Genomic DNA, 24,069 nt, shown 5'->3' on the forward strand with positions numbered 1-24,069 from the left:
TTTTTTTGTTGTTGTTGTTGAGGAACTTAATCTTATTTGAAAACCTTTGCTTTCTTTCGTTTATTAATTAATTAATTTTTTTAGAAATAGGCTTGTTGGATTTTGACGATGGAGTGGAAAAATCCAATACTATATTATTATTATTAGTTTATCACATCAGCTAATTTTCTTTTTGGGGGAGGGGGGGGCATGCCTATATGAATGTTTTTTCCATAAATGTATTTAGAAATAAAAGCATACAAACAATATATATTTTACTTTTGTACATTTATGAGTCTGTACTTTCTTTCTCTACTTTTACAAAAAGAGTCCAACCTTTTACCGTGGTGTATTTATTCATTTATTTATTTATTAAGTATGATACATTCCTTACTTAAGTAGCCTACAGAATATGAGTAGGCGACTTTTGCCACCTTTACCTATCATTAAACTTTTTGCCTCTTTGGATTGGACGCAGGCAGAAGTGGAGCGAGGCAACAAGCGCTCCTCCTCCGCTTTAAATGGAGGTGAAGCCGGTGGACTCAACCCATCCTGCTCTGACAGGCCTACTTCATTCTCACTGTTGGGATCTCACTGTTGCTCAGTCATGTCCAAAGGAAGAGATTACAGCAGCCAATCAGCCAGAGGCTCCCCGAGCAACCACGTCCAGTCGGCGGGCAAGTTCAGGGAGAAGGACGACATGGTGGGACTCAATGACAAGTTCGTCAGGTTGATTGAAAAGGTCAGTTATTACAAATTCAATTGTGCAGTTTATTTACTGTGAGTCAGTGATGTCCAAACTTTTTTTTCTCTGATGACCACGTGCAAAAAAAAAAAAAATGGAAGGAAAAGAGCCACAACACCTTGTGTTTAGGAAACGTACCAAAAGTATTCCATTACTGTAGTTCAACCAATGCGACGCAGTTAATTAAAGTTACTTACATGCACAGTTAGATACATGTATCCTGTTTATCTGTGGCAAATGATATGTATTTTTAATGAGAAAAAAAATTGTGATAGCATGTCAAATTCAAAATTTCTATATATATTTATTATTTGTTAAATAAAAACAGACTGGGATGCAACATTCAAACATTTTATTATTTGTATTAATTTTTTTTACAAAATAATTAAGAATATTGCGTGATATTGACATCCCCCTTCGTGTTTGAAAAAAGTAAAGAGTAAAGAAAAAAAACAAAGTAAAGAGTAGAACTTAAAGTAGACCTTAAAATAAATTAAATCTATCTATCAGTAACAAAAAAAAATCATATTGTGTTGGATTTGATAGGTTAATGAGTAAAGGTGGCAAATCCAGGTCCAAAAAGTAAAAACGCTTGCCACAGTTTGCCTTTAGCCACAGGTGCATCTTTGGCTAAAGCCAAACTGTGGCAGGGATTTTACTTTCTGGACTTGGATTTTCCAACCTCTGTTAATAAGTGACATTTCAAAAAGTTCTTATCTTTCTTAGTTCAAATATTTTGCCTGTTGGTGTCTCAGGTGAAACACCAGGAAGATGAGAACAAAAAACTGGACACAAAGTTGAAAATCCTGAAAGCTCAGGAGGCCTATGAGGGCAAGATTGAGGGCGTGGTGAAGCAAATGGAGGAGGGGCTGAAGCAACAGATTGACGGTTTACTCAGTGACGAGGCTAAACTTGAGAATGCGCTCTTTCGCAACCAGGAAGAGGCAGAAAACAGCAAGAAAAGGTGAGAGGTCATGGTCGCCGACACGTCTCGTCCACTACTACTGGCACTACAATTTCCCCTTTCATTTTGGCTTCAGGTACGAGGATGAGTTGCTGAAGAAAGCAGAACTGGAGAATCAATTTATTATCACCAAAAAGGTACTGTCACGTTCCAAGTCCGGTTCTCAATCAAAGTATGCCTAAAATTATTATTATTATTATCATTATATCCGGATGCTGCCTGTTTTTGTCTGCTATCTTAAACGAATTATGCATCGGTTGGTTACTTGTGAAGACTTGACTTCAGAAAATATCCCAAGATGCATTTTGTGCTGTTATCAAAATGGCTAAAAAGGCTCAAGTTGTAACTTTTTTTTTTTAAATATCATTTTGCAGAAACATAAAGTGTTTCAAATTTCAAATACAAACAGACTTAGGAAGTATATTCTTGAGCCCGTTCTTAGGAAAACCATACTTGGCATGTTCACGAGAGCGTACTCCGCATTCTTGACATTGAGAAACAGATTCTTATTCATTGACACCCACGTCACTTACCAGGCTAGGCCACTGCCTTTCAGAGCACAAACAGATATTACACGAGAAGCATGATGAGTATGGTGACCCCAAGTGGACATAAATAGTACCTGCATGTTATTGAGGTTAAAATGCATTTGGGATTAATAATGTGATATTCGGTAGAACATTCGATTCTAAAATATTAGAAAAATGCACACTTTTGGCTAATAGGTCATTGCTCTCATGTATGAAAATTGTGCTTTACAAAAGGAAGCAGATGAAGGTCACTTGGAAGCTGTAAATTTGGCTCTGGAGTTGGAAGATCTGGTAGGCCAGCTGGATTTCCTCAGGGTTGGTTACGATGAGGTACCGTAAAAAGGATGTTTATTCTCTGATCTGTCACCCCCCCCCCCCCCCCCCACACACACACACTAACATTGCTGCACTCCTCGCAGGAGATCAAAGAGCTGGAATCGCAAATCCAGAACGAGACGGTGGTTATACCAGCGGACGCCAAGAGATCTCTGGACATGAATGAGATTGTTGAGAGTGTCAAGAGCCAGTATGGCAACATCGCTGCTCGCACCAGGGAGGAAGCAGAGCACTGGAACCAGAAGAAGGTGAGGAAGAAGATGTTACAAGTCAGAAGATGCCTGATTATTAACATGATTGATTGATTGATTGATTTCTCTTGCTTTTAGATGGACGCGCTAGTTTTGAAAGCAGGACAGCAAGAGCAAGAAGTGAGAGAAATACGAAGAGAGATCTCAGACACGGCGCGCTTCATGCAAAGGCTGAATGGAGAGCTGGATGCTCTCAAAAGAAAGGTTTGTTTCCAGAGGTGGCAAAGTATGTACGTAGGCTACAGACATGGAAAAAACAAACAAACAAACAAACAAAAAACACAGTCATCCCTCATTATAACGCAGTTCACCTTTTGCGGGTTCACTGCATTGCACATTTCTTAAATAATATTTAAATCGCAGATTATTCGGTTTATTGCGGTGATTATTTTTCCACGTTGACTTTTTCTACAGACGCGTGGAGCAATAAGGGCAAGCCAGGTGTAAAGAGTGCATTAAGAGACAGAATGTCCAAAGTTTGGGTTTGTTTAACACTTAATGAAAGAAATTAAAGTGCAAAAACTGCACAGCTACAATAAAGTAAAAAATTTTAGCTAATATAATCACCACTAGTTAATAGAGATTGCGCTTTAAATAGCTTCACTGGTCAAAAGTAACAAGCGAAATTTAATTTAAAAAAAAAACATTCTTTGAGACAGCGCTGTCACTGAACACCAGAGTGGCTAACGTTTAGCCAGTTAACAATTCAATTCAACATGCTCACTCAACAGGCCACTTAATTTAAATTGCACTTTAAATAGCTTTGATAAACAAAAGTAGCAAATTAAATTACATTTTTAAAAAACACACATTATTTGAGATGGCCTCAACCGACGCTGTCTCACATCAATGTGGCTAACGTTTAGCTCACGTCACTCAACAGGCCACGCCCCACTTTTAAGGGCACGCATGCGTTCATGTCACCCATACGATAGTGTGGAATGTGAGGACGGCGACCCCAAGTGGATAAAAACAATACCTGCACCTCATATGTATATTTCGTCTGTTGCCCTTCGCGTCGGCATTCTGGAACTTTGGTTTGGTTTGGTTGCCTTTTTATTGTGTACTGTATGTTGTGAAACGTGTTTATTGTGCACTTAAGCGCTTTCGAGGACCTCTCGACCCAATTCTAAGTGTGAGTTTGTGACGTGTGGTACAAGTCATTTGCATATTCCTTTACCTGCAGGAAGAGTCTCTGAAGAAGGACATCAACGACGCAATCACGGAAGGCGACGAAAACTTGGAGAGGGCCCAAAATGACATCGCCCAGCTGGAGGAGGCCCTGAGGCGCGCCAAGCACGACTTGGCCGGCCAGATCCGAGAACACCAAGAGCTGATGAACCTCAAACTGGCCCTGGATATTGAGATCGCCACCTATCGCAAGTTGCTGGAAGGCGAGGAGCTGAGGTAGAGTTGAACCGAGGACTTTTTTTTTTTCAAGGTCCTTTTCACATGTATTTGTGCGAACGGAACATTCAAAGATTTTGGCTTTTACAGTAGTCTTTTTGTTTTTTAAACACAAAGTATTTGTACTTCTATTTAAGTATAGGGTGTGAATATTTTTGCCACCTCTGGTGAAAGTCGATCAATATTACTTACTCACTGCTCCTTTTGTTCTGTTTCTTTGCAGAATGAACAAACTCATGCATAACTCAGGTGAGAATCCTGGAGTGAATGCCCTAAGTTTTTAGTAATCTTTCTTACTTATTTGAGATCATCAGGATTGTCACGGGAAATTGTCCAATTCCACTTAATTGTTCTGTAAAAAAAAAAAAAAAAAATCCAAATAATGTTTCTGTGTTCCTCGACAGGCACAATTATTACATACCCTTCCACAACTACCACACCTGAGTTTTTGAGAAGCGAACTGACGTTTGGCCACTTTTATTTTTTGGTTTGACTTGTAAGCAAAAAATCGGAGATATAATGGCAGTTAAAAAAAAAAAAGTGTTCAAGCTGTTTATTGCCACTCTCAGTTAAAGTTTACTATCAAACTACCATAAAAATCAAACCAAGAGAATTACACAATTGTTTCATCATTTTGCTGTACCAAAGTCTGCTTGGATGGGCTAACAATTAGCACTGTATTTATTTCTGTTTTTATTAATAAAAATATTATTGAGCGTTGTTATCATTGGTATGAATAAATAAATAAATAAAAATAGATTTTTCTTCTCTTTTTTTAACCTTTTTATGACGTTTTTGTATCGTGACCTGTGAGATTTCTCTCATGTAAAATATTATGTTTTGACCTATTCCACAGTAAATAGCAGGACAATATAGTGACCAAAATTAGCACGGGGGAAAAAAAACTAGTTGGGGGAGGAGATCAGATAATTTGGGGGAATTTTTGGAATAATTAATTTTCATATTTTTTAGGTATAAAAAGGAATAAGCAATTTTTCAACAAATCCTGCATTCATTTGATTCCACCCTTCTCTTTTGCTCAGATTTCTAAAAAACAAACCAACCAACCCGCCTCCTTACTTGCACGCAGACCTTCAGCCGCTTCTCCGGCGATCACCACCCGAGGAGCCGCAAGGCCAAAAACCCAACCCTAAAATCACATCTCACTTCATCCGAGCTGCAAGTCCCCAAACCAAGAGACGACTGCTCGTCAAAGTGCGCGTGGAGGCAGGGAGAGTGCTGTCCCAAACTTGCCATTACACAGATGATTAAGAAGAGCCAAAAGCTCTTTGTGAATCATAATGGAGCAATAATGTCATGCTACAAGATTGGATGGACATTTTTGGGAGTAAATGCATAAAGTTTGAGTTGCTTTCCAGTGTCTTTATTTTTAATTTTTTTAATTTTAATTTTTTTAATTTTAATTTATTTATTACATATTGTCATCTTGGATTTTCATAAATAAGTTAAAGAAAATGTTGGTCAGGTACATTAATTTTGGCAGCAAAGCAGTACCTTTATGACTGCGATGCTTTTAGTTGGTTCAATATATCTAAAATAAAGAAGACTTGCTTTGTCACAACAATCATTGACTCCACAAACAGCAGACTGGATGCACTCACAGGGGAATCTTACTTTGAAACTCTAACCTAACTTTGAAATACTAGCCTGAGTTTAAACTATAGGGTTAGGTTTTCAAAAGTTTTAAACTAGGGTTAAGGCGTCAAATCAGGGTTTTACATTAGGGTGACATTTTCAAAATGGGGTTTTATATTAGGGTTAAGATTTCAAATTAGTGTTTTGAACTCGGGTTCGGGTTTCAAATTAGGGTTTAAAACTAGAGTTAGTATTTCAAAAACCTAACTCTAGCTTAAAACCCTAATATGAAACAACAACAAAAATGCTAAAAGGGTGGGTAGGTTGGTAAGTAACCGGGTGCCCATGAAATGAACTAACACTAACCCTAACGAATTGATTAAAATAAAAACAATTTGAAATAAAATACTCAATATTTGTTATTTCCCAAAGTCAAAGAGCGCCACAGCAGAAGGATCAAAGAGCCACATGCGATCCCTGCCATAGATAACAAGAGAAACTCACAATACTGTTTGCTGACCTTCAGAAAGCATTCGATCCCATAAATAATAATATATTGAGCAATAAATTAGAGCATTATCGTATTCAGAGTTATAGTTTTGAACGGGCTCAGAAGCTATTTAAAAGAAGTTTGTGGTCTTGAGTGAATTACATTTAAAATGTTTGGACATTGTTTATGGCATCCCCCAGGGGTCACTCTTGGAACCATAACTGTTTGTTATATGTTGATGATTTATGTGATGTTACAATCATTGAAATTTGCATTGTTTGCTGATGACTGGTGAGAAAATGCTGCACGATTTCCTCAGAATTCAAGGAAGTCAAAACCTGCTCTGGTAAAAACAATAAATCAAGAAAGCACATAATACTACAAATAGAAGGTGTAAATATATAAATAAATAAATAAAGATTAAATGACATTAAAATCCTGGGGGTAGTAAAATCTGCTGGAAACAGATGTTTTAACAGTTTGTGTTCTTGTTTTATGCATGTTCAAAATAAAGGGGGGGGGGGGCTAGTTGACTGAAACTCTGTCTTAGGCATTCCCCTCCTGCCTCTCAGTCTTGGTGACGTGTGTTCTTCCATTGTGGAAAAGGGATTTGTACATGGACTAAAACATGCTGGAGGAACAGGCAGATCCCAGGAGGGCATCTCATCTCTCCTCGCGCACGCATGCATAATTTCAGACCTCGTTTGCCTCTAATTCCATTAAAGTCTGTTCTTCCTCCTCGTCCATCTTTGCACTCGGTCTTCCTTCCACCCACCTGCTCCATGCTACACATTTCAAAGCCCATTTTCAGTCAGGACAACGCACATACATGTCATATTTTCCACATTTATTTCAACATGTAATTTCCTCTTGAAGAGCTTTGCTTGGAAAGCAAACACATCTTTGAATAAACAAAGTATATTGCAGTTATTGTACTGACATTTTGGGGGAGGTTGAAAATTTTGTTCCAGAAGCCAATTTTCTGCCATGAGTGTCCTAATAAATGTCTGCATGAAACTAAGGTCAGTGTTATTCCTCGTGTCTTCTTACTGTAGATGGACTACACTAGGGAGTGCATCCCTCTCTCCTCCTCAACTTGCATACCAGTACATAGATAAACACTGCTGGGGAAAGTAGGAGTAAACATTGCAGGCAGGAGGTAGAGTGAAACTGGTTACAATCATTTCAAGTGCAGCCAAAATAACAAGGCATTCATTCAAACCACATTATGTGACGATGAGTTGAAACGAGCACGGTTTTCCCGCATGAAATGTACAATTTGCCATTTATAATTTGCTGTGCCATTCATTGGCAACCAGTCCAAGGTGGTCTGCTAAAATGACTAAAACGACGATGACTACTACTACAAGATGTTAACAACAAAGAAACCTGAGCAACATATTGCGTTTGGTCACTGTAAACCTGTTCATTTGTGAGCATCCAGTACTGTACAGCAGTGGATTTTGGATTTCAAACAATGTTAGTCTATGGACCGCACACAAAAATGAAATCTCGACCTTTGACTACCATATGTGTACCTAAATGCTAAAGGAATTAGAAAGTTGTCTATTTTCGCCATATGGGAAGTTTTAATTGGGACGAAGCTGAGGTAGGGAGGCAAGAAAAGTCGATTAGAACAACTTAAATTATTATCCGAAATGAAATAGCATGAATTTGAATGTGATTGGTTATTTTTGAACACAGCCATATCCCCAGTTATGAGGGTGTGCACACTTATGCAACCATATTATCTCAGTTGTTTATTTTTACTTCCCCTCTTGGAAATATGGCGGGGGGGGGGGGGGGTCAATTGCATTGTACAGGTTACAGGTCACATGAAAAGTATTTTGAAATGATTTATCTGGGTGACTTACCTATTTTATAAAATGTATGAAGTTTTGAACATTGAGAATGTTTAAACAAGAGAGTAAATGTAAGAAAATGTAAATGCCTCGCTGAGAAAAGTGTTTAAACTTCGCGGATTTTGGGAAAACGAGGGAACACTGTACTTCACTATGAACCAAGCTAGCAATAGCGTTAGCCAAAGTTCTAGCACAACCAACGTGCTAGCTGTTTCTCAATTTACATTTACGTCCTTGTGACCGGTAGGCTACTGTTCCAATTGAGAGTAGCTACGAATCGAGAACACACGGAAACGGAATACTCAGATGTTGTTTTTGTCAGCTAGCTTAAACCAAGGATGCATCTGTTAGATACTTGAGAAAGCTTGGTTAGAAAAATATCCCAACAGCCGTTCCGATTTACAAAGAGTCTCGTGTACTACTGATTGTCTTATTTGTTTGATTGACTAGCAATGTTCAGACTTTTTTTTTTCTGTCAGAAGAATGTGGCTTCATATTATTCACCATTACAGTTGTTAAGTTATTAACATTGTTTTTCAGTTTTAATTCATATTTTAGCCGTTTTGGATTTAGTTATAGCTGTGTAGCTCAATGAATAGAATTGTATTCTTATCTGTCTCTTTCGCCTGAGAAGAAAAGGGGCAACAAGTTCTTCCACTGCTATCTTGAAGGGAGTTTAGTCTAGTACCGGTCTCAGCCGGTCGGAAGAGGGGAGGCACAGGCTTTGTATTATTGTTTTTCTCTAATCTGATTTATACCTATGGGAACTTGCTGAGGGAGGAGAGAGGGATTTTCTTGTATTCACTGAGTTGTAAACAAATGTACTGTGGGCTGATGGGAGGAGACTTTTCGTATTCACCCACTTTTCAATAAATAATGATGTGCCGGAGGAGAAACGGACACACAATCTGAACAGACCACGGTTTGAGTGTCGTCAATTGTTGTCATCAGAAGCTTCTGTTAAAATGATACCTTTGCAAAGGGACTTCTTCACCAGAATCTCACCATTCAGTTAATTGAACACGCAAAGAGTAGAATATAAATATTGTCTACTCTAACACAGTGTAATTCTATGGGGTTCCATTAGTGCCAAAAAAATGCCTTTGCGCCTATGTCTTATGTCTAGAGGCGTGTGAAGAGACATATCTGTGTTTAACGAACGTTGAACTGTCCTTGTGTCCATGCTAGGTGTATATGCTACGTGTTCATAAGTGTATATGCTAGTTGTATATGCTACGTGTTGTTGGACAACGTCGTTGCTACTTGTTACCTTGTGTCCTCTGGATGTGCTATTTTTGACAACGTGGTTATGCTTTGGTGGGTGGAAACCGGGCGCGGCGCCCGTACCGGTACTCTAGAGCTCCGTTGGCCGAGGGCGGCCTGCTACGCCGGCTCCAATCGACAAAGTACGTGACGTTAAAGTACGTTAATGGGGTGTAACGTACTTTGTAGATTGAGGCTGGTCGCCTTTGACTCCTTGGCGCGTAGCATATACAACTAGCATAGACACATAGCATATACACCTAGCGCACTAGCATATGCCTATCACAGGCACGTACATATACACCGAGCACACAAGGACAGTTCAACGTTCACACACCTATAGACATAAGACATTGGCGCAAAGACATATTTTTGGCACTCCCGGAACTCCATAGAATTCTATTACATTTTTTTTTACTTTGTACAGCAAAAAACGGAGATGTCCGCTTTCGCCTTTGAACGCTTCAATTGTTTTCAACCTAAAAGCTAATATTCCTATAACGTATTTCCACAAATGCAACACAACAACTACTCAACATTCTCATTGGTATTTTCCTTGACTGCAGACTCTCTCGCCGTCCGCATCTTCTGCCTCAACCTGTCTCGAAGTTTCTGCTGCAGCTTGTACGCCGGTTCCGTGTACTGCCTGTTGGCCAGGCCCAACACCAGCGGCACCACAGCCATACTCCCGATGCCGGTGCACGAGAGCACGATGAGCGTGTTGGAGTTCCACTTGGCGTCGCTGTACAAGAAGGCGATGCACACGTGCATGTAGATGAGGTAAGGAACCCAACACGCGAGAAAGGTCAACGACACGGCCACCACGCAGCGGGCGTAGCGCATGTTCAGCCGCTGTTCCCGGTCCGAGGCCTGACCGCGCTCCACCGAGCGATGGAGCCGGCAGATGCTTTTCAGTTGGCCCCGTGTGATCCACAGGACGCGGCCCGTCATGGCGGCGATGGTGAGAATGGCGGGCAGGACTAACCCGTAGACCTCCAGGTAGATGAAGGCATTGGGGAACACGCGTCTGTAGGAGCAGCAGGTGGTGATGTTGATGGAACAATTTGAGGAAAGGGTCAACTTTTGGCCAAGTGCGCAACAGCTGCTCCAATCTGGGCTGGTCCAGTTGTTCCAGCCGAACGCAGGCAGCGAGGCGTACAGAAGCGGGGGCACCCACACAAACAGCAGGGCCAGGGGGAAATTCCGGTGCATCCACAAGTTGCTGTAGTGCAGAGGTTCCGCGATACAAATGTAACGCTCATAGTGGACCATCACCAAGTTGAGCAGAAAGGCCAGGAAGAGGAAATTTGGGAAAACGTGCGCCACCAGGCACGAGCCGAAGCTCAGCTCGCGGTTGAGTCCCATCAGAGGTATGAACGGGAGCGCCACGCCCGTGCACAGGTCTGCCACTAACAGGCTGAGGAAGAAGTAGTTGGGCGTGTTGTGGAGCTGGCGGTTGCACGCGATGCCTAAGATGATGACGAGGTTGGCCAGGATGATGGAGGCCGACAGCGGGACGGTGATGGCGTAGATGAGGTGCTCCCGGCTGAGCAGAGCGCCAGCGTCGCCGCAGGCCATCGTTGGGGAATAACAACGCAGCCGGTCCACTCCCATCAACGGGTGGTATCGCGGTTACCTTCGAAAAGTCACGTCGTTACTTAACTGATTACTTGCTTTATAAAGTAACTTGTAACTTAGTTACTTTATCGATTACTTGTTTTTCAGTTAGATTACAAGTTACGTTACATTCAGCAGATACCAACAGCCCTGCTTAAGATAAAAATGCCACTTGATTTTTAACAGTGACATTTAAGAATAAAGTTTGTTTTCATTAAAAAATAAAATAAAGGCAAATTTATGATTTACCACTTTACCATTTTATTTTTTAACTAATACGTAAGGAGTCTTTTCTGGATTTTACAGAACATAAATGGGCTACTTTGTTTTAATATCTTTTTAAACATAAATGTATTTGTTAAATAAAAGTCTTTTTTTACTTCACATATTTAACTATTAATAATATAATGGCAAAACCTAACGTTTATAATGAACATTGTTTGTAAATGGAATGAATACATTTTGGGACCTCCTGCAGTCGCACAATCTGGTGACTGGAATGCATACTGCTTTTTAAAAACAATTTTTTTTTTTTACATATTATTATTAAAGCTAGAAAACACTGTCAACAGCATAGAATGCGCAACAAACCTTAATATTTGTTTTATTTTTAGCTGACACAAACTCAAACTCCAGCTTGAAATTTAAATCTTTACTTGCTGTTTATGTAGTATGAGGACACGAAAGTCATCAATGTGCAATTTTGCAGTATAAATTTAACACTGCATGAATTGGTGCTAAAATAACTCTTCCCACAGTGTTAAAATTTTAGTGTAAAATTAACTCTTAACTGAGTAAAAACATTAATACTGGCCAACAGCACACAGTGTTAATTAAATTTTACACTACAGAATAAATAACTCTTAACAGAGTAAATATGACTCCTGCAGTGTTAATTTACTCTGCCTTATGTTAGTGTCTCATTCAAAATATTCAAAGTTGAGATGAAGTGATTATACTCACTTTGCAATAAGTGTGTGAAGCTATCACATGAGCGGCACACATACCTGTTGCAAGGCAGGAACTCATCTGACACACTACCACTTTCAGTCATGGTGCCCCGTTACTACAACACTAAAACGCTGATGTAACAGGAACTTAACGTGTCTTTGATTGGTTGACAATAAACCATGAACATACAATTATTAAATACAACAATTTTAACTGAAACCCGGAAGTCTTGGCGGCAGAACTGTGTGCAGAGTTGGTTTAACTCTAAATGAATGCCAAAAAGCTCCAACCCCATTTAAATCAGAAAGTTTTAAAATACACTTTAAGGGGTTGAAATCAACTCCGAACCATTTAACACCAATATATTAGCGCTCCAATTTTGGCTGTGTATGATGTCACTCCATCAGATGGGAATGTGAAGTTGAAGGCTGGGTCCTCCGAAGGCCGAATCTGCGGCTGCATGACGTCACTCCCGACGCGACTCGACGGCACGCACGGACTTTTACATATGAATGGATTGTCAATACTGCTGGTCAGTAGCACGTTGACCGACAATCCATTCATGTGTAAATCAGTCATAATTCCCTGCGTGCTGTCGAGTCGCCCCGGAAGTGACGTCCCTCGGCCGACAAATCCGACATTCGGAGGACTTCTTGTAAATTTGGACACAGGTATGTTTAAACTGTACCAAAGTCTGCCTCTATTACGTGTTAAATATATATATATATATATATATTTGAGTGCTGTGGCGTTAGGAATCAGGCGTCTTCCTGTATTTTATTATTCATTAATTATTAATTTTGTTGAATGAAGAATACATAGCTGAGATGTGCTTTTTTAAGTCTTGCCGATTCTTTCTCACTGCTGCAACCTGGAGGCAGTTAACTGCAACTGCCCCTGATAAAAAAAAATTTATATTTGTACAGTAACTGTAATCTATAATTACCTGACTGGGAAAAGTAATGCGTCAGCTTGGTCATTACTGGAAAAAAGAAATCACACAAATATGAGTGCAAGTGATATGTCTATCATCCTTTCCTACATTTCCATTCTGCTTATGGTCACCGGGAAACTAAAGCCTATCCCAGCTGATTTGTGGGAGGCAAACCCATTAACCTTGGACTCATTAGCAGACAAGTTGAGACAACCATTAATCGTCACATTCACACCTACGGATAGAGATTTAGCAGTGGAAGACGGTGCGTTTGTTACCAACTCTTAATAGCACAAAGATGAGATCACAATTATAGAAAATATGCAATATATGGAGCATTATCTATTAACATGACAAAACATGGAAATACAAATACTCAGTAAATATGCTGATTGCTAAATGTATTAATGTGTGCAGATTATGACTTATGTGTTTGCTAGTGGAACTTGGTTTGTTCTGACTGACCAATCAGATGATGGAAAAATGCTGATGCTATTGTGAGATGAATCTGATTATACAGAATTGCTAATAAGGGAGCTATTTGAAAAGTCAGATTTTTTTTACCTTAATACCACCTTTCCTTAACCCCTTGTGAAAAATGTCAAAAGGTCAGTGTGAGATAAAAATGTGCTTCCTTTCAAACATAGAAATATATATATATATATATAATTTTTTTTCTTCTTCTTCTTGGCATTGCATAATGGCAAGTATAGAGGCTGAAATATGATTGGATAAGAAAAATCTAATGTCCACTTACATTTGCTTGGAAAATTGCGGCTAAAATAAACTACAAAATGAAGACGACAGCAGAATGGAATACGGAACAAATATCAGAATTTAGTTGGCAAAGTGCTTATGATCGTGTCACATCCGTCAAATAAGATCATACTTATTTTTGATCAAAATGCAGTTTATGAAGCAGGAAAGATGTTTGCAGAACCTGCCAATAAAACCGCCGCTTCCGTATGACAAACGTCAATATGATATACGGCATCCTGCATCACACACGTCCATCCACTGCTCTGCCTCATAGATAAGATTAATCTGAAAATCCCACAAGCTGTGGTCTATTTGTCAACTTTTTTAAACAAAAGTCGGTCAGTGAAATCATGTTTACCTTTCAGTGAAGATCCGTCTTCAGCTTGCTATCATCCCTCCTGTCTGCTACTTCTGCGCTCAGATGATCATTGCTGCTTCTCCTTTTAATCCCTTTAGTGGATCTCAAATTCTGGAAACGTCACAAGACACCGCAGCCGACCGAGTCTGTCTGTCCGCACGCTGTAAAGAGGAGGTGTGCACAGAGGAAGAGGAGGAGGAGGAGGAGGAGAGACACCAGCCTTCTGACCCACTGACTTGCTCTCTCAGCCCCTTGCATGTGTTTCCCCCTCCTGCTCAGGAAGTACATTTGTTCCTTTCCTAACAAGATTCCTAGTTAAGATTGGTCAGCAGACAGTTTTTGTTACGGCTCCGAGCTACAATGCGTTCTAAAGTCGTGTAATTAAGTTACAGGTTGATGCACACGAGGAGAACACTCAATTTGTTGAGCGGATTACTGGAAAAACAGAAAACCAGACGGAGGCGGCAAAGGTACATGCAATCTGTAGTTAAGTAGAAGTATAGATTCTTGGGTAAGTAAATAAATAAGAGTGGTAAAAGTACTTTACATTACTAAGTAAAAGTAAAAAAGCACTAATGCTAAAATTCAGTTGTTGAGTGCCAACAATGTTTTAAAATGTTATATATATATATATATATATATATATATATATATAATGATTCGATTCCAATTTTTGGCCTGCGATTCGATTCAGAATGGATTTTCGATTAAGAGTGATTTTTGATTCAAAATGATTTGATTGACAATGATTTTTGCTTCAATCTATAGATGTGCAAGGAATTGTAATGATCTACTCCAGTCTGACTCGCTAATGCTAATAAGAGCTACTCGCGGCACTTTTATTACTCAAAAGAATGGCTCCACGCTGCATAAAAATAGCTTTTATTGGAATAACTTGATCGTGACTTTTGCCTTCTACCCTCTAATGTGGTTACAACTCAACAGTGTATAAGACCGCGTGGAACCACACTGCCCCTAAGTGGCCAAATCGGGTACAACATGAACAGCGCTCACAATAAAGGCACACACAGACAAAGGCAAGACAGTATAAAATAATTTAAATAAAAATCAATTTTGAGACATTTAAAATCAATTCTGAATTGTACTAAATGAGAATTCTTATGAAAATAGATTTTTTGGCACACCCCTAATATATTAAAAAACATTTTTTTCAAGTGTTACGGTAAAGGAGGGTCTGAATATGGCTGGCACTAAATCAGTTTAAGTATGAAAAAAATACTGCACATAAAAGTTTCCATTAACTTGCAGGGTTGCTCGCATATAGAACAACAAAATGAAAGTTCGCTTGCGTTGGCTCAGGTTTGACGTATTTTGATTTTGATCAACACAACATGTTCCCATAGCGCTTTAAACGTGTTTTCTAATTTAGGGAGGAAAAGTCAAAGGCGCACACACATATGAAAAATCTCAGGAAGTACAGTAACAAAGTAAAGTAATCTGTTAATTCCCAACACTGAAAAACACAATAAATGTAAGACAGTGAGACAAATGAGGAACATATGTTGGTCCAGTGATTATTTCGCTCTCACACACAAATTAATGGACTCACTCACTCACTCACACGTGCGCATGCACGCACACGGTGTATGTCTGCAATTCACAACAGCCGTCATGCCCGCCTGGTATCTAATAAACACAGTGTCTCGTCTGATGGAAGGTCGGTGGTCGGCTTTGTTTTCCATGACAGTCCGGAGCAAAGCTGGTCGCCGGCCCAGCGCCTGTCAAGATAACGGCTTTAAACACAAGCCGAGCCTGGACGCATCTGGAAAGACACTACGCAGGAAGAGCGGGCTGGACGGGACAGCGCAACGCCTCCACGTGAGAAAGGAGCACACGCATATTGTCGGCCCATTCGCATTCACTTTCAAACTTAGTCAACATTCACTGGACCGCCAACAACAATCAAATGTTTTTAAAAGGAGTGGAACACTTTTGCAGTTGGGATGCTATTGATAATAAATTCAATTATCCTTGGAGGGCAAGGATGCATTGTGACTAGTCACGCTCATGTCTGGATGAGTTACAATACACAATCAGATACAATGAGCTCGGGGGCCCCAGAAATGTAGCTATAAGGAAAGGCGCACTTGTGCGCAGGATGTTTACGCTTGCTTGTGGATGGCAAATTTGAAGGAGTAGAGGGCCGCTAACCTCAAGGGAGGTACGACAGGACGCAACAAACGCATGGTTCGAGTCTTGAACAAAGGTTGTTACACTTAATAAAGTACACAGGTGTGTCAAAAATAACCCAACTTGGGTCAAAAAGGGACTGCGACTGACCCAACTTTTTGGGTTCAATTTCCCCCAAAAGTTGGGTTAAATGAAGAACCCAAAAAACAAACAAAAAATGGGTTACTTTGTGGGATATTAATTTTATTTGACCCAACCTTTTGGCTTAAATAACTAAAATGTTGGGTCAGTTCATTTTTGACCCAGTTCTCTTAGGTTACTCAATTAACCAAAAAGTTGGGTCAAATGAATACCCCCACAAAACATCCCCCCAAAATGGGTTGCTTTGTGGGTTATTAATTTAATGCAACTTTTGGGGTTAAATAACTCTGAGTTAGTCAGTTGTTTTTTGACCCAGTTCTATTAGGTTACTCAATTAACCCAAAAAGTTGGGTCAAACTAAATGAATATCCCCCCACCCCCCCAAAAAAACTAGTTGCTTTGTGGGCTATTAATTAAATTTGACCCAACTTTGTGGGTCAAATAACTCAAAAAGCTGTGTTGGTCCATTCTTGAGTTATTTTTGACCCAACTGTTTTTAAGAGTGCAGAATGCAATTTCTGTAGGGATTGTGTCTTAATGTTGAAGTGCTGCCTATGTATTTGATTAACAGAGAATAATGAAGCACGCCAGCGACCCTAGCGAGGATTAACAGCGGTTCAAAGAATGAATGAACAAATCCGACGTTGATAAATTGTAATTGTACATCCACTACAGTAGGTGGCAGTGACGCTCTTATTGTCACAGTGTGCAAAGAGTATTTTCTGTAGAAGTGTACTTAGAATAGTTTTATAGACAAGTGATACTATTAGTAGTCACGGCTGGGAGTTGGGAGGGCGGCATAACAAAAAATAATCGAGAAGCACTGAGTTAAATGGTTTGAATTGGTTGAGAAATGTGGAAGGATTAGATGTCGGATAAAATAATATATAAAAAATAAAGAATGTTGGTGCTGAAGAACATGTGAATGTTCTTTATTAATGACACTGAATTAAAAATGGATCCAAAGTTATTTCGATGAGTTTATCTGTTATATGTCATTTCTAATGACAATTGACAAAGGCATTCAAAGAAACAAAACTACTGTGGATCACCACTAGGGAAAAATATGATCTTAAAGTTTATGTCGTTATGTTTCAATCGGATAAGAACACAGAGAATGTGACTACCACTTTCCCAACACAGATCTAATTTTGATTGTTGGGCCTCAAGCTCAGTTTTTGGTGCCAGGCAGGCCGACTCGTTGAGAAGAAATAAAAATATATATATATGAAGACAATCTTAATGATCAGGTTAGGACACAGACAGCCAGCGGAGATTTATGCTCCTCAGACTGATCAATTGGATTTGATAAGAATCGAAAGTCTTGAACTCAAGGCCACTCGTGCTTAAATTGATTTTAAGTCTTAAATTGGTTGAGCCCGAGACTTCTCCCTCAAAGGACCATTTTCTACGTTGATTAATGACATTAAAGTGTACTTAAGGAAAATCCACTTCTTAAGAAGTCTTCTTGTCTCTCTAATGCTCTGATAAAATGTCAACATTACAAACATGATACCACAACAAATCAGAAGAAGACTTCTATTTTAGAATAAAAGGTGTAATATAACAAGAATAAATTCAATAATAATCATTGCATAATAATGAATTCACTTAAAATGTTAAGTTTCTTCCCTTGTTAAACTTGGACTTTAATATAGCATTATGAAAATCCTCCATCGCCTCTACAATAAATATTCAATTAATAATACAAATTGAACTGCACTATATTTTATTCATAATTTTTTTATTTATTTTTTTGTCTCTTGTAATGTGTTTTTAAATGTGTGGGATGTTTGAATGTGAGTTTTTAACTTTTACAGCTGTGGCAAAAGAAACATTTCTGTTTTTACCTGGAACAGACAATGAAGAAAGCTATCTAGCTATCCATCCATCACATTTTTTCTGCCCCCCCCCCAAAAAAAAAAGCTGCAACTTCATTCTCATAAAATTGAGACTTCCCACTTTTAACTCATTCACTGTCATTGACATCAGAAATTCAATATTAATACTATTTCTATTAGTTTCACATTTGTTCCACTTTTGTTAACAAGAGTATGAAAATCTTTTTTTTTTTAATATTGTACATTCAGAACAGATATAAAATTTGTGATTAATCGTGAGTTAACTATTGAAGTCATTTTAATCGTCTGACACCCTTAATTTTTAATAATCTTTTGTTTTTTTTAATTAGGGGTGTCTGCCGATTTTTTAAAATTGTAATTACAATGACTTCACTAGTTAACTGACGATAAATCACGAATTTTATATCTGTTCTAAACATACAATACATTTTTTCATACTCTTGTTAACAAAAGTGGGAAAAAATGTGAAACTAATAGAAATAGTTCAAATGAAATTTTGACGTCTATAGCCGTCAATGGCAGTGAATGAAAAATTTATCCCTGAACCCCAAAAAGTTTGAAAGGTCCTCTCCTCTTAAAGTGTAATGCAAGTTGTCTTAAAATGACTGTTACAGGAGAATAACAACACAAAAACAGCTGAAGTAAAATGTGTTTTAGTATATTTTTCATGTCGTATTTACAATTACGGTGACGCAGGTCGGAATATTAAAATAATCTGGAGAAAAATGGCATAATGTATCCCACTTTGAATTTGACTATTCAAACATGATGAGAAATGATTTCCGTGAAGTTAATCAGATGGAGATTTACCAAAATGCAACAAGCTCTTGTTATTCCATCTGCATCTCTCCTCCTTTTTTTATCGATCGGGCCTTTGGAGGCAGAAGACTTTGGCTTGGTTGTCTCCTGAGGCCGTGACTGCCACTGTCCCTTCCCTGCAGGAGACGAGGACAGACAGTCAAGCCGAAGCCAAGTCTGCTGTCAACGTGAATAACGTTACGTCCTACCTGTTAACCGCAAAGTCCAAGATCTCGGCGGCGTGACCGCGGTACTCGGACACCATTTTGCCAGAGCGGCCGTCCCATTGGCGCAGCGCTCCGTCTAAACTGCAGGTGGCCACCAGCGAAGAAGACTCCTCCCACTGCAGGTGGACAACGCCGGCCTGGAGGAACCGAGAGTCGAGGATTTTAGCCCAAGTTTTTTTTACCTTCCCGACTTTGTGAGCGTCGTAGCGGAAAATGCGAACCTCATGTCGGCAGCTGTGTCGCAGCACTTGTGTGGAAAGATCGTAAATGGCTAAGGTGCCATCTAGATATGCCACAGCGATGAGAGGAAGGCTGCAGAAGACACAAGATGGTTCACGTTATTATGAGTGGCCTCCAGGGACGTGATTGACAAGTTCATCTTACTCCTGACACACACACACACACACACACACACACACACACACACACACACACACACACACACACACACACACACACACACACACACACACACACACACACACACACACACACACACACACACACACACACACACACACACACACACACACACTAAAAAAATCGGTGTAAGAGCAGCAAAATGGTACGAGAGCATCTCAGTAGCGTAATGAGAAGCAACGTTAATCATGTCCCTCACGGTTCCCGAACCACCCGAGCCAACTTACATGTTGCAGAATCCTACAGATTCCACAGAGTTGGATTCTTCCCCGTCTTTCGAACCTTTGGCCTTGCCTCCCTCCAAAGAGAACACGCCCACCACCTGATACCACAAGTGGAAGAAGTGCTCACAAATATGTAGAAGTGCAGATACTTGTGTAAAATAATAATAATATTAAAATACAAGTGCTGAATCAACTCCTGCACTTAAGTTAAAAAAAAAAAAAAAAGCATCAGCAAAAATGAGTTTTACTGTGAAGTATATATTCAATGCCTGCTTTTGATAACATGGCACAAGAACAAAAAACACTTTTCAGGAGACAAAATAGATTCCCCATTTTATTAACTTTCACTTTATGATTTGGGAATATTTTAAACTGGCAAACAAAAATACTAATTTTGCTAATGATAAAAAGAAAACTATGAGATTAGATGGAGAACTTTTGAAAAATAAATACTCAAGTAAATCACAGAAACCTGAAAATCGACTTACGGTCCTACCACTTGAAATGTGTGCAATTGTTTACATCTTTCCAATTGTGTTGCCATGGCACCCACCTTGCCCGTAGCCGTGTTGATGAGCTTGGCACAACCGTCCACTGAGCCAGTTAGGACCAAAGAGCTGTCATTGTTGCATGCAAGGCATGTCAGCGCCCCCTGGTGTCCATCCTGACCTGTGTGTGTTCATTTTAATGGAAATTGTAACTGTAAAAAAAACGTACTTAAATAATGATTCAATTAAAATATACTATACATAAAAGTTAAATAAAAAGTGTACTGAAATAAATGCTGAAAAAACTACAAAAAGTGAAGCATAAATGACTATACTTAGGCAGTGATTCTTTCATGTACCACTAGAGGGAGCCCACACTTTGAGAATCACTGCTGGACAATAAGCAGTTGACGACTACCTGGGCAAACATTTGGCGAAAAATTGTCTTGAGCCACATGATGTCACGGAAGTGCGGTTTTGTGCTATTCCATCAACACTTTCCTCATCTCATCTGTCACTCAACGGGTGAGTACAAAATGCATTGTTTTTAATTATCAGCGACTTTGATCAGCTCAAAAATTGATAAAAAGAAGCTTTTATGATGGCAACGTTTTTACAGAGGAAGATTTTCTTCAAAATTGAAACGATGTGAAAGTAGACGGGTATCCCTGGAGTGTGCTTAACCCTTGACATCACCCTCATCCCATCATCTCATTTCTTCCATTCTTCTAGAAACGTATAAGCTCAATTCTCGTGTTCAAATATGAAATAAGAAACAAAAACTCACCTTTAATGACATGGGTGCTGTTGCCCTGCTTCAAATCCCACAAGCGCACGGTTCCATCCTCATAACCCACCACAGCGCGTTTACCTGAGGAGAAGGGATTAACAAAAACAATTGTAAACACATTTGATGATACAAAAATAATGGGCAAGCATAAAATGTACAGAAATGCGTAAATCGGGGGGTGTTTTCGGAGGTTGGAACAGATTAATAGCAATGCCATTCATTTCAATGGGGGAAGAGGATTTAAAATACGTCCTAAGTGAAGGCGTCACTGTATGCGGGTTACCATCGGGGAGGACTTTGCCACTGGTGGACTGGCATGCAGAACTCTGGAAGGTTTTACAGTCTCCGCTGGGGATCTTCCACATCCACATGTTCCCATCATCTGTTCCTGCCAGGAGAACTGGAGCACACGGATGCCACTGCAACCACTGGAAGGACACGTGACCAAAAACAAGCACGGAAGAAGAATTGAGCCTTAATTGCATTTTTTTTTTTTTAAAGATGATCACAACATACATAAGAAAATCAAAGCAAATGCGTTTTACCTCCAAATCTCCGACTTCGAAAGACCAGATCTCTTCTTTGGTCTCCACTTTCCAGACTTTAATGAAGCCACTCATGTCACCCGAAGCCACAAGCGCGGAGTCATGGCTGAACACGGCACACGTGATAGAATCTTTGTGACCTGCGCAGGAGAAATAACGGGAGTTGTCAAGTAGGCTATTCAGTTTTCTATGATTGCGTTTTTGGTGTGCAGGAATCCCCCGCGATGTTGCGGCTCGCCCACAGTGGCTCAGTGAGGAACATATTCACGTCTGTTGTTTATAGCACTTGTTTTTCGTTAGTTAGTTATTTTTACAGTATACAGCGGCGCCTGGACTTACAAAGTGGCCAGACTTAGACGTTTTTTCATGAGTCGTCACTCTGCTAAATGACAAAAGAAAATGTTTATATTTATGTATGACAATTAGGGATAGACCGATTATCGGCCGGACAAATATCGGCGTCTGCCTTTTTACCAATCTGAATCGATATATATAGTTGGTATCTCGCTGAGCGGTGAATGCTTGCGAACGTGGCGAATTTTTGATTTTCATCAGGATTCCTAAGATGTTCACAGACAGTTATTACTTGTCAAAAAGAAATTTACAACAGGTTCAGACAAATTTTCACTGAAGATCTTTTGAAACCTTTTATGAACCCTGAAGAAAACCCAAATAAGCTACATTTGCATGGATTTGTCGCTCAGTGAAAGATACAGGTAACTTTCCATTTATGTATTTATTCAAATTTCCACTTTATAAAAGATGATGACATTGAGAATTCAATACACTTTAAAAAAAAATTATTACTTTTTTAAATAAAAAAATTATGTGGAAATTTTTGAAAACTTTATGTACAGTAGAAAACTTTCAGGAGCTATTTACTTGCTTAGTTTTCAATTTACCGGTAGCTTAACATGCTGATGACCCTGGAAGCTGCCTGCATTTTTTCCCTAATTTTTAAACAAAGCTGTCTATTGCTTATATGTTTAAAATTAAAAGAAAAACCTTCAAAGTGTTGAAAATTTGAAAAGTTGCTTTAACAAACACACGCTTAATGGCATTTCAAAACAGTTCATTTAAAAAAAAATTCGACACATATTTTCAATCAATATCAGTCCTGAAAAAAAACATATCGATCTATCACTAATGAAAATGACACCATTCCATTCAACCTTACCATTTAGAATAATTATATGGTCACCAATTTTGTGTGGGTCTGCGTGAAAATATCCCAAGTGTTCACTCTACCCAAAAGTGAGAATTTGTGCCTGCAATTGTATTTGTGGAGAATCACCTGTACACTCCAGGACAACTTCACCATCGCTCACCCTCCACACATACGCCTTATCATCTTCTCCACCCGTCACTGCCAAGTTGTTGGTGGCTGGGTCCAAGCTCACGCAAAACACAGAGCCTGAAGTGGAAAACAAAAACAAAACACACAGGGGGATTAAGGCTCAAATTTGGATTCCTTTCTTTCTTGATCGCAGAAAACATCCACAGTGTATGCCGCCGATACCGGTGTGTTTGGGGAAGGTCAACTCGCTATCATCCCGCTCCAACTCCATCTCGTCCTCCGTCTCCCAGCCTTCGTCGTTGTCTGCACCGGCATCCTCATCAAAGTCGATGTCCTCCAAGTCGTCTGCCAAGTTATCTGTGAGCAGAAGCCAAATGTTACAAGCCAGTGATTCCGATTAGCCTCTTGCATCCATTTACTTTAGCGCTGAATCTCAATAGGGTTGAACTGGAGCCTATTGCAGCTGACTTGGATTGAGAGACGGGGCACACGTGCCACACACAGGACCGATCACCAGCCGATCGCAGAATGAAAGATGTATCAAGTCACAGTTTAGCGCTGGCATACGTCAATCATAGTCAATACTGGATTGATAAACTAATAAGAAGACTACTGTTTAGCTAAAAGGATTATCATGCTCTTGTGGTGTTATATGGTCATTTGATTCGAACAATAACAATAATAACGATGATGATGATCATGATAATAATAATGATAAACTTTGGTTAAAGATTGTGTCCTTTTACGTACCTGGACCATCTTCAGTCTCGTTCAGGTCGATGACTTCAATGATTTCTTCGTCTCCGTGAAATTCTAACGAATTTTGCTCCGTGTTGTTTTCCATGCTGTTAGCACACTTCGAGCAAAACAATCAACCAGGGACTAACCGGAGGCCTAACTTCTGGCAGTACGCTACTGAAGACAGTATTATATTTCCAACTGAGACAATGTCGCATATGACGTTGAGAGAAAATAGATCAACGTTAGCGGCATGTCAAAAAAATTTAATGAAACAAATACACACGATATGCTAGTTTTCCTTTCCACGTTGCTATGACTATGACTCTCAATTATGCCCTGATTT

The 24,069-nt window shown here is 39.4% G+C and overlaps 3 protein-coding genes and 1 long non-coding RNA gene across 7 annotated transcripts; 2 read left to right on the forward strand and 2 right to left on the reverse strand.

Moving 5' to 3' along the window:
* Positions 1 to 586: 586 nt before the first annotated feature.
* Positions 587 to 5,797, forward strand: LOC147179953 (intermediate filament protein ON3-like). The gene is made up of 9 exons (XM_086067433.1): positions 587 to 721; positions 1,480 to 1,688; positions 1,765 to 1,825; positions 2,453 to 2,548; positions 2,638 to 2,802; positions 2,884 to 3,009; positions 3,992 to 4,212; positions 4,436 to 4,461; positions 5,256 to 5,797. Exons 1-9 carry the CDS (start codon positions 587 to 589, stop codon positions 5,261 to 5,263), a joined length of 1,047 nt encoding a protein of 348 aa, XP_085923559.1. The 3' UTR covers positions 5,264 to 5,797.
* Positions 5,798 to 7,172: 1,375 nt separating this feature from the next.
* Positions 7,173 to 14,292, reverse strand: gpbar1 (G protein-coupled bile acid receptor 1). 3 transcript variants are annotated; one of them, XM_086067430.1, is made up of 3 exons: positions 14,043 to 14,292; positions 12,938 to 12,973; positions 7,173 to 11,059 (listed from the first exon to the last, which is right to left on the reverse strand). In XM_086067430.1, exon 3 carries the CDS (start codon positions 11,035 to 11,037, stop codon positions 9,952 to 9,954), a length of 1,086 nt encoding a protein of 361 aa, XP_085923556.1. In that variant the 5' UTR covers positions 11,038 to 11,059; positions 12,938 to 12,973; positions 14,043 to 14,292; the 3' UTR covers positions 7,173 to 9,951. The 3 variants fall into 3 exon arrangements, with proteins under 3 accessions (XP_085923556.1, XP_085923557.1, XP_085923558.1); XM_086067431.1 differs by lacking the exon at positions 12,938 to 12,973; XM_086067432.1 differs by lacking the exons at positions 12,938 to 12,973; positions 14,043 to 14,292 and adding an exon at positions 12,048 to 12,539.
* Positions 12,505 to 23,574, forward strand: LOC147179955 (uncharacterized). Of its 2 annotated transcripts, XR_015094000.1 has the most exons (5): positions 12,505 to 12,662; positions 14,141 to 14,512; positions 15,751 to 15,881; positions 20,719 to 20,878; positions 23,179 to 23,574. It is a non-coding gene; the product is annotated as an uncharacterized LOC147179955 (long non-coding RNA). The 2 variants fall into 2 exon arrangements; XR_015093999.1 differs by lacking the exons at positions 20,719 to 20,878; positions 23,179 to 23,574 and adding an exon at positions 19,138 to 20,626.
* Positions 18,834 to 24,068, reverse strand: aamp (angio-associated, migratory cell protein). The gene is made up of 11 exons (XM_086067429.1): positions 23,736 to 24,068; positions 23,208 to 23,342; positions 22,983 to 23,102; positions 21,689 to 21,828; positions 21,427 to 21,571; positions 21,141 to 21,224; positions 20,419 to 20,534; positions 19,869 to 19,963; positions 19,443 to 19,533; positions 19,204 to 19,358; positions 18,834 to 19,131 (listed from the first exon to the last, which is right to left on the reverse strand). Exons 1-11 carry the CDS (start codon positions 23,827 to 23,829, stop codon positions 19,056 to 19,058), a joined length of 1,251 nt encoding a protein of 416 aa, XP_085923555.1. The 5' UTR covers positions 23,830 to 24,068; the 3' UTR covers positions 18,834 to 19,055.
* Position 24,069: the final 1 nt, after the last annotated feature.

Source organism: Leptonotus elevatus, chromosome 2 (assembly GCF_054856555.1).
Source record: "Leptonotus elevatus isolate MCC_2025b chromosome 2, RoL_Lele_1.0, whole genome shotgun sequence".
NCBI classification, from domain to species: domain Eukaryota; kingdom Metazoa; phylum Chordata; class Actinopteri; order Syngnathiformes; family Syngnathidae; genus Leptonotus; species Leptonotus elevatus.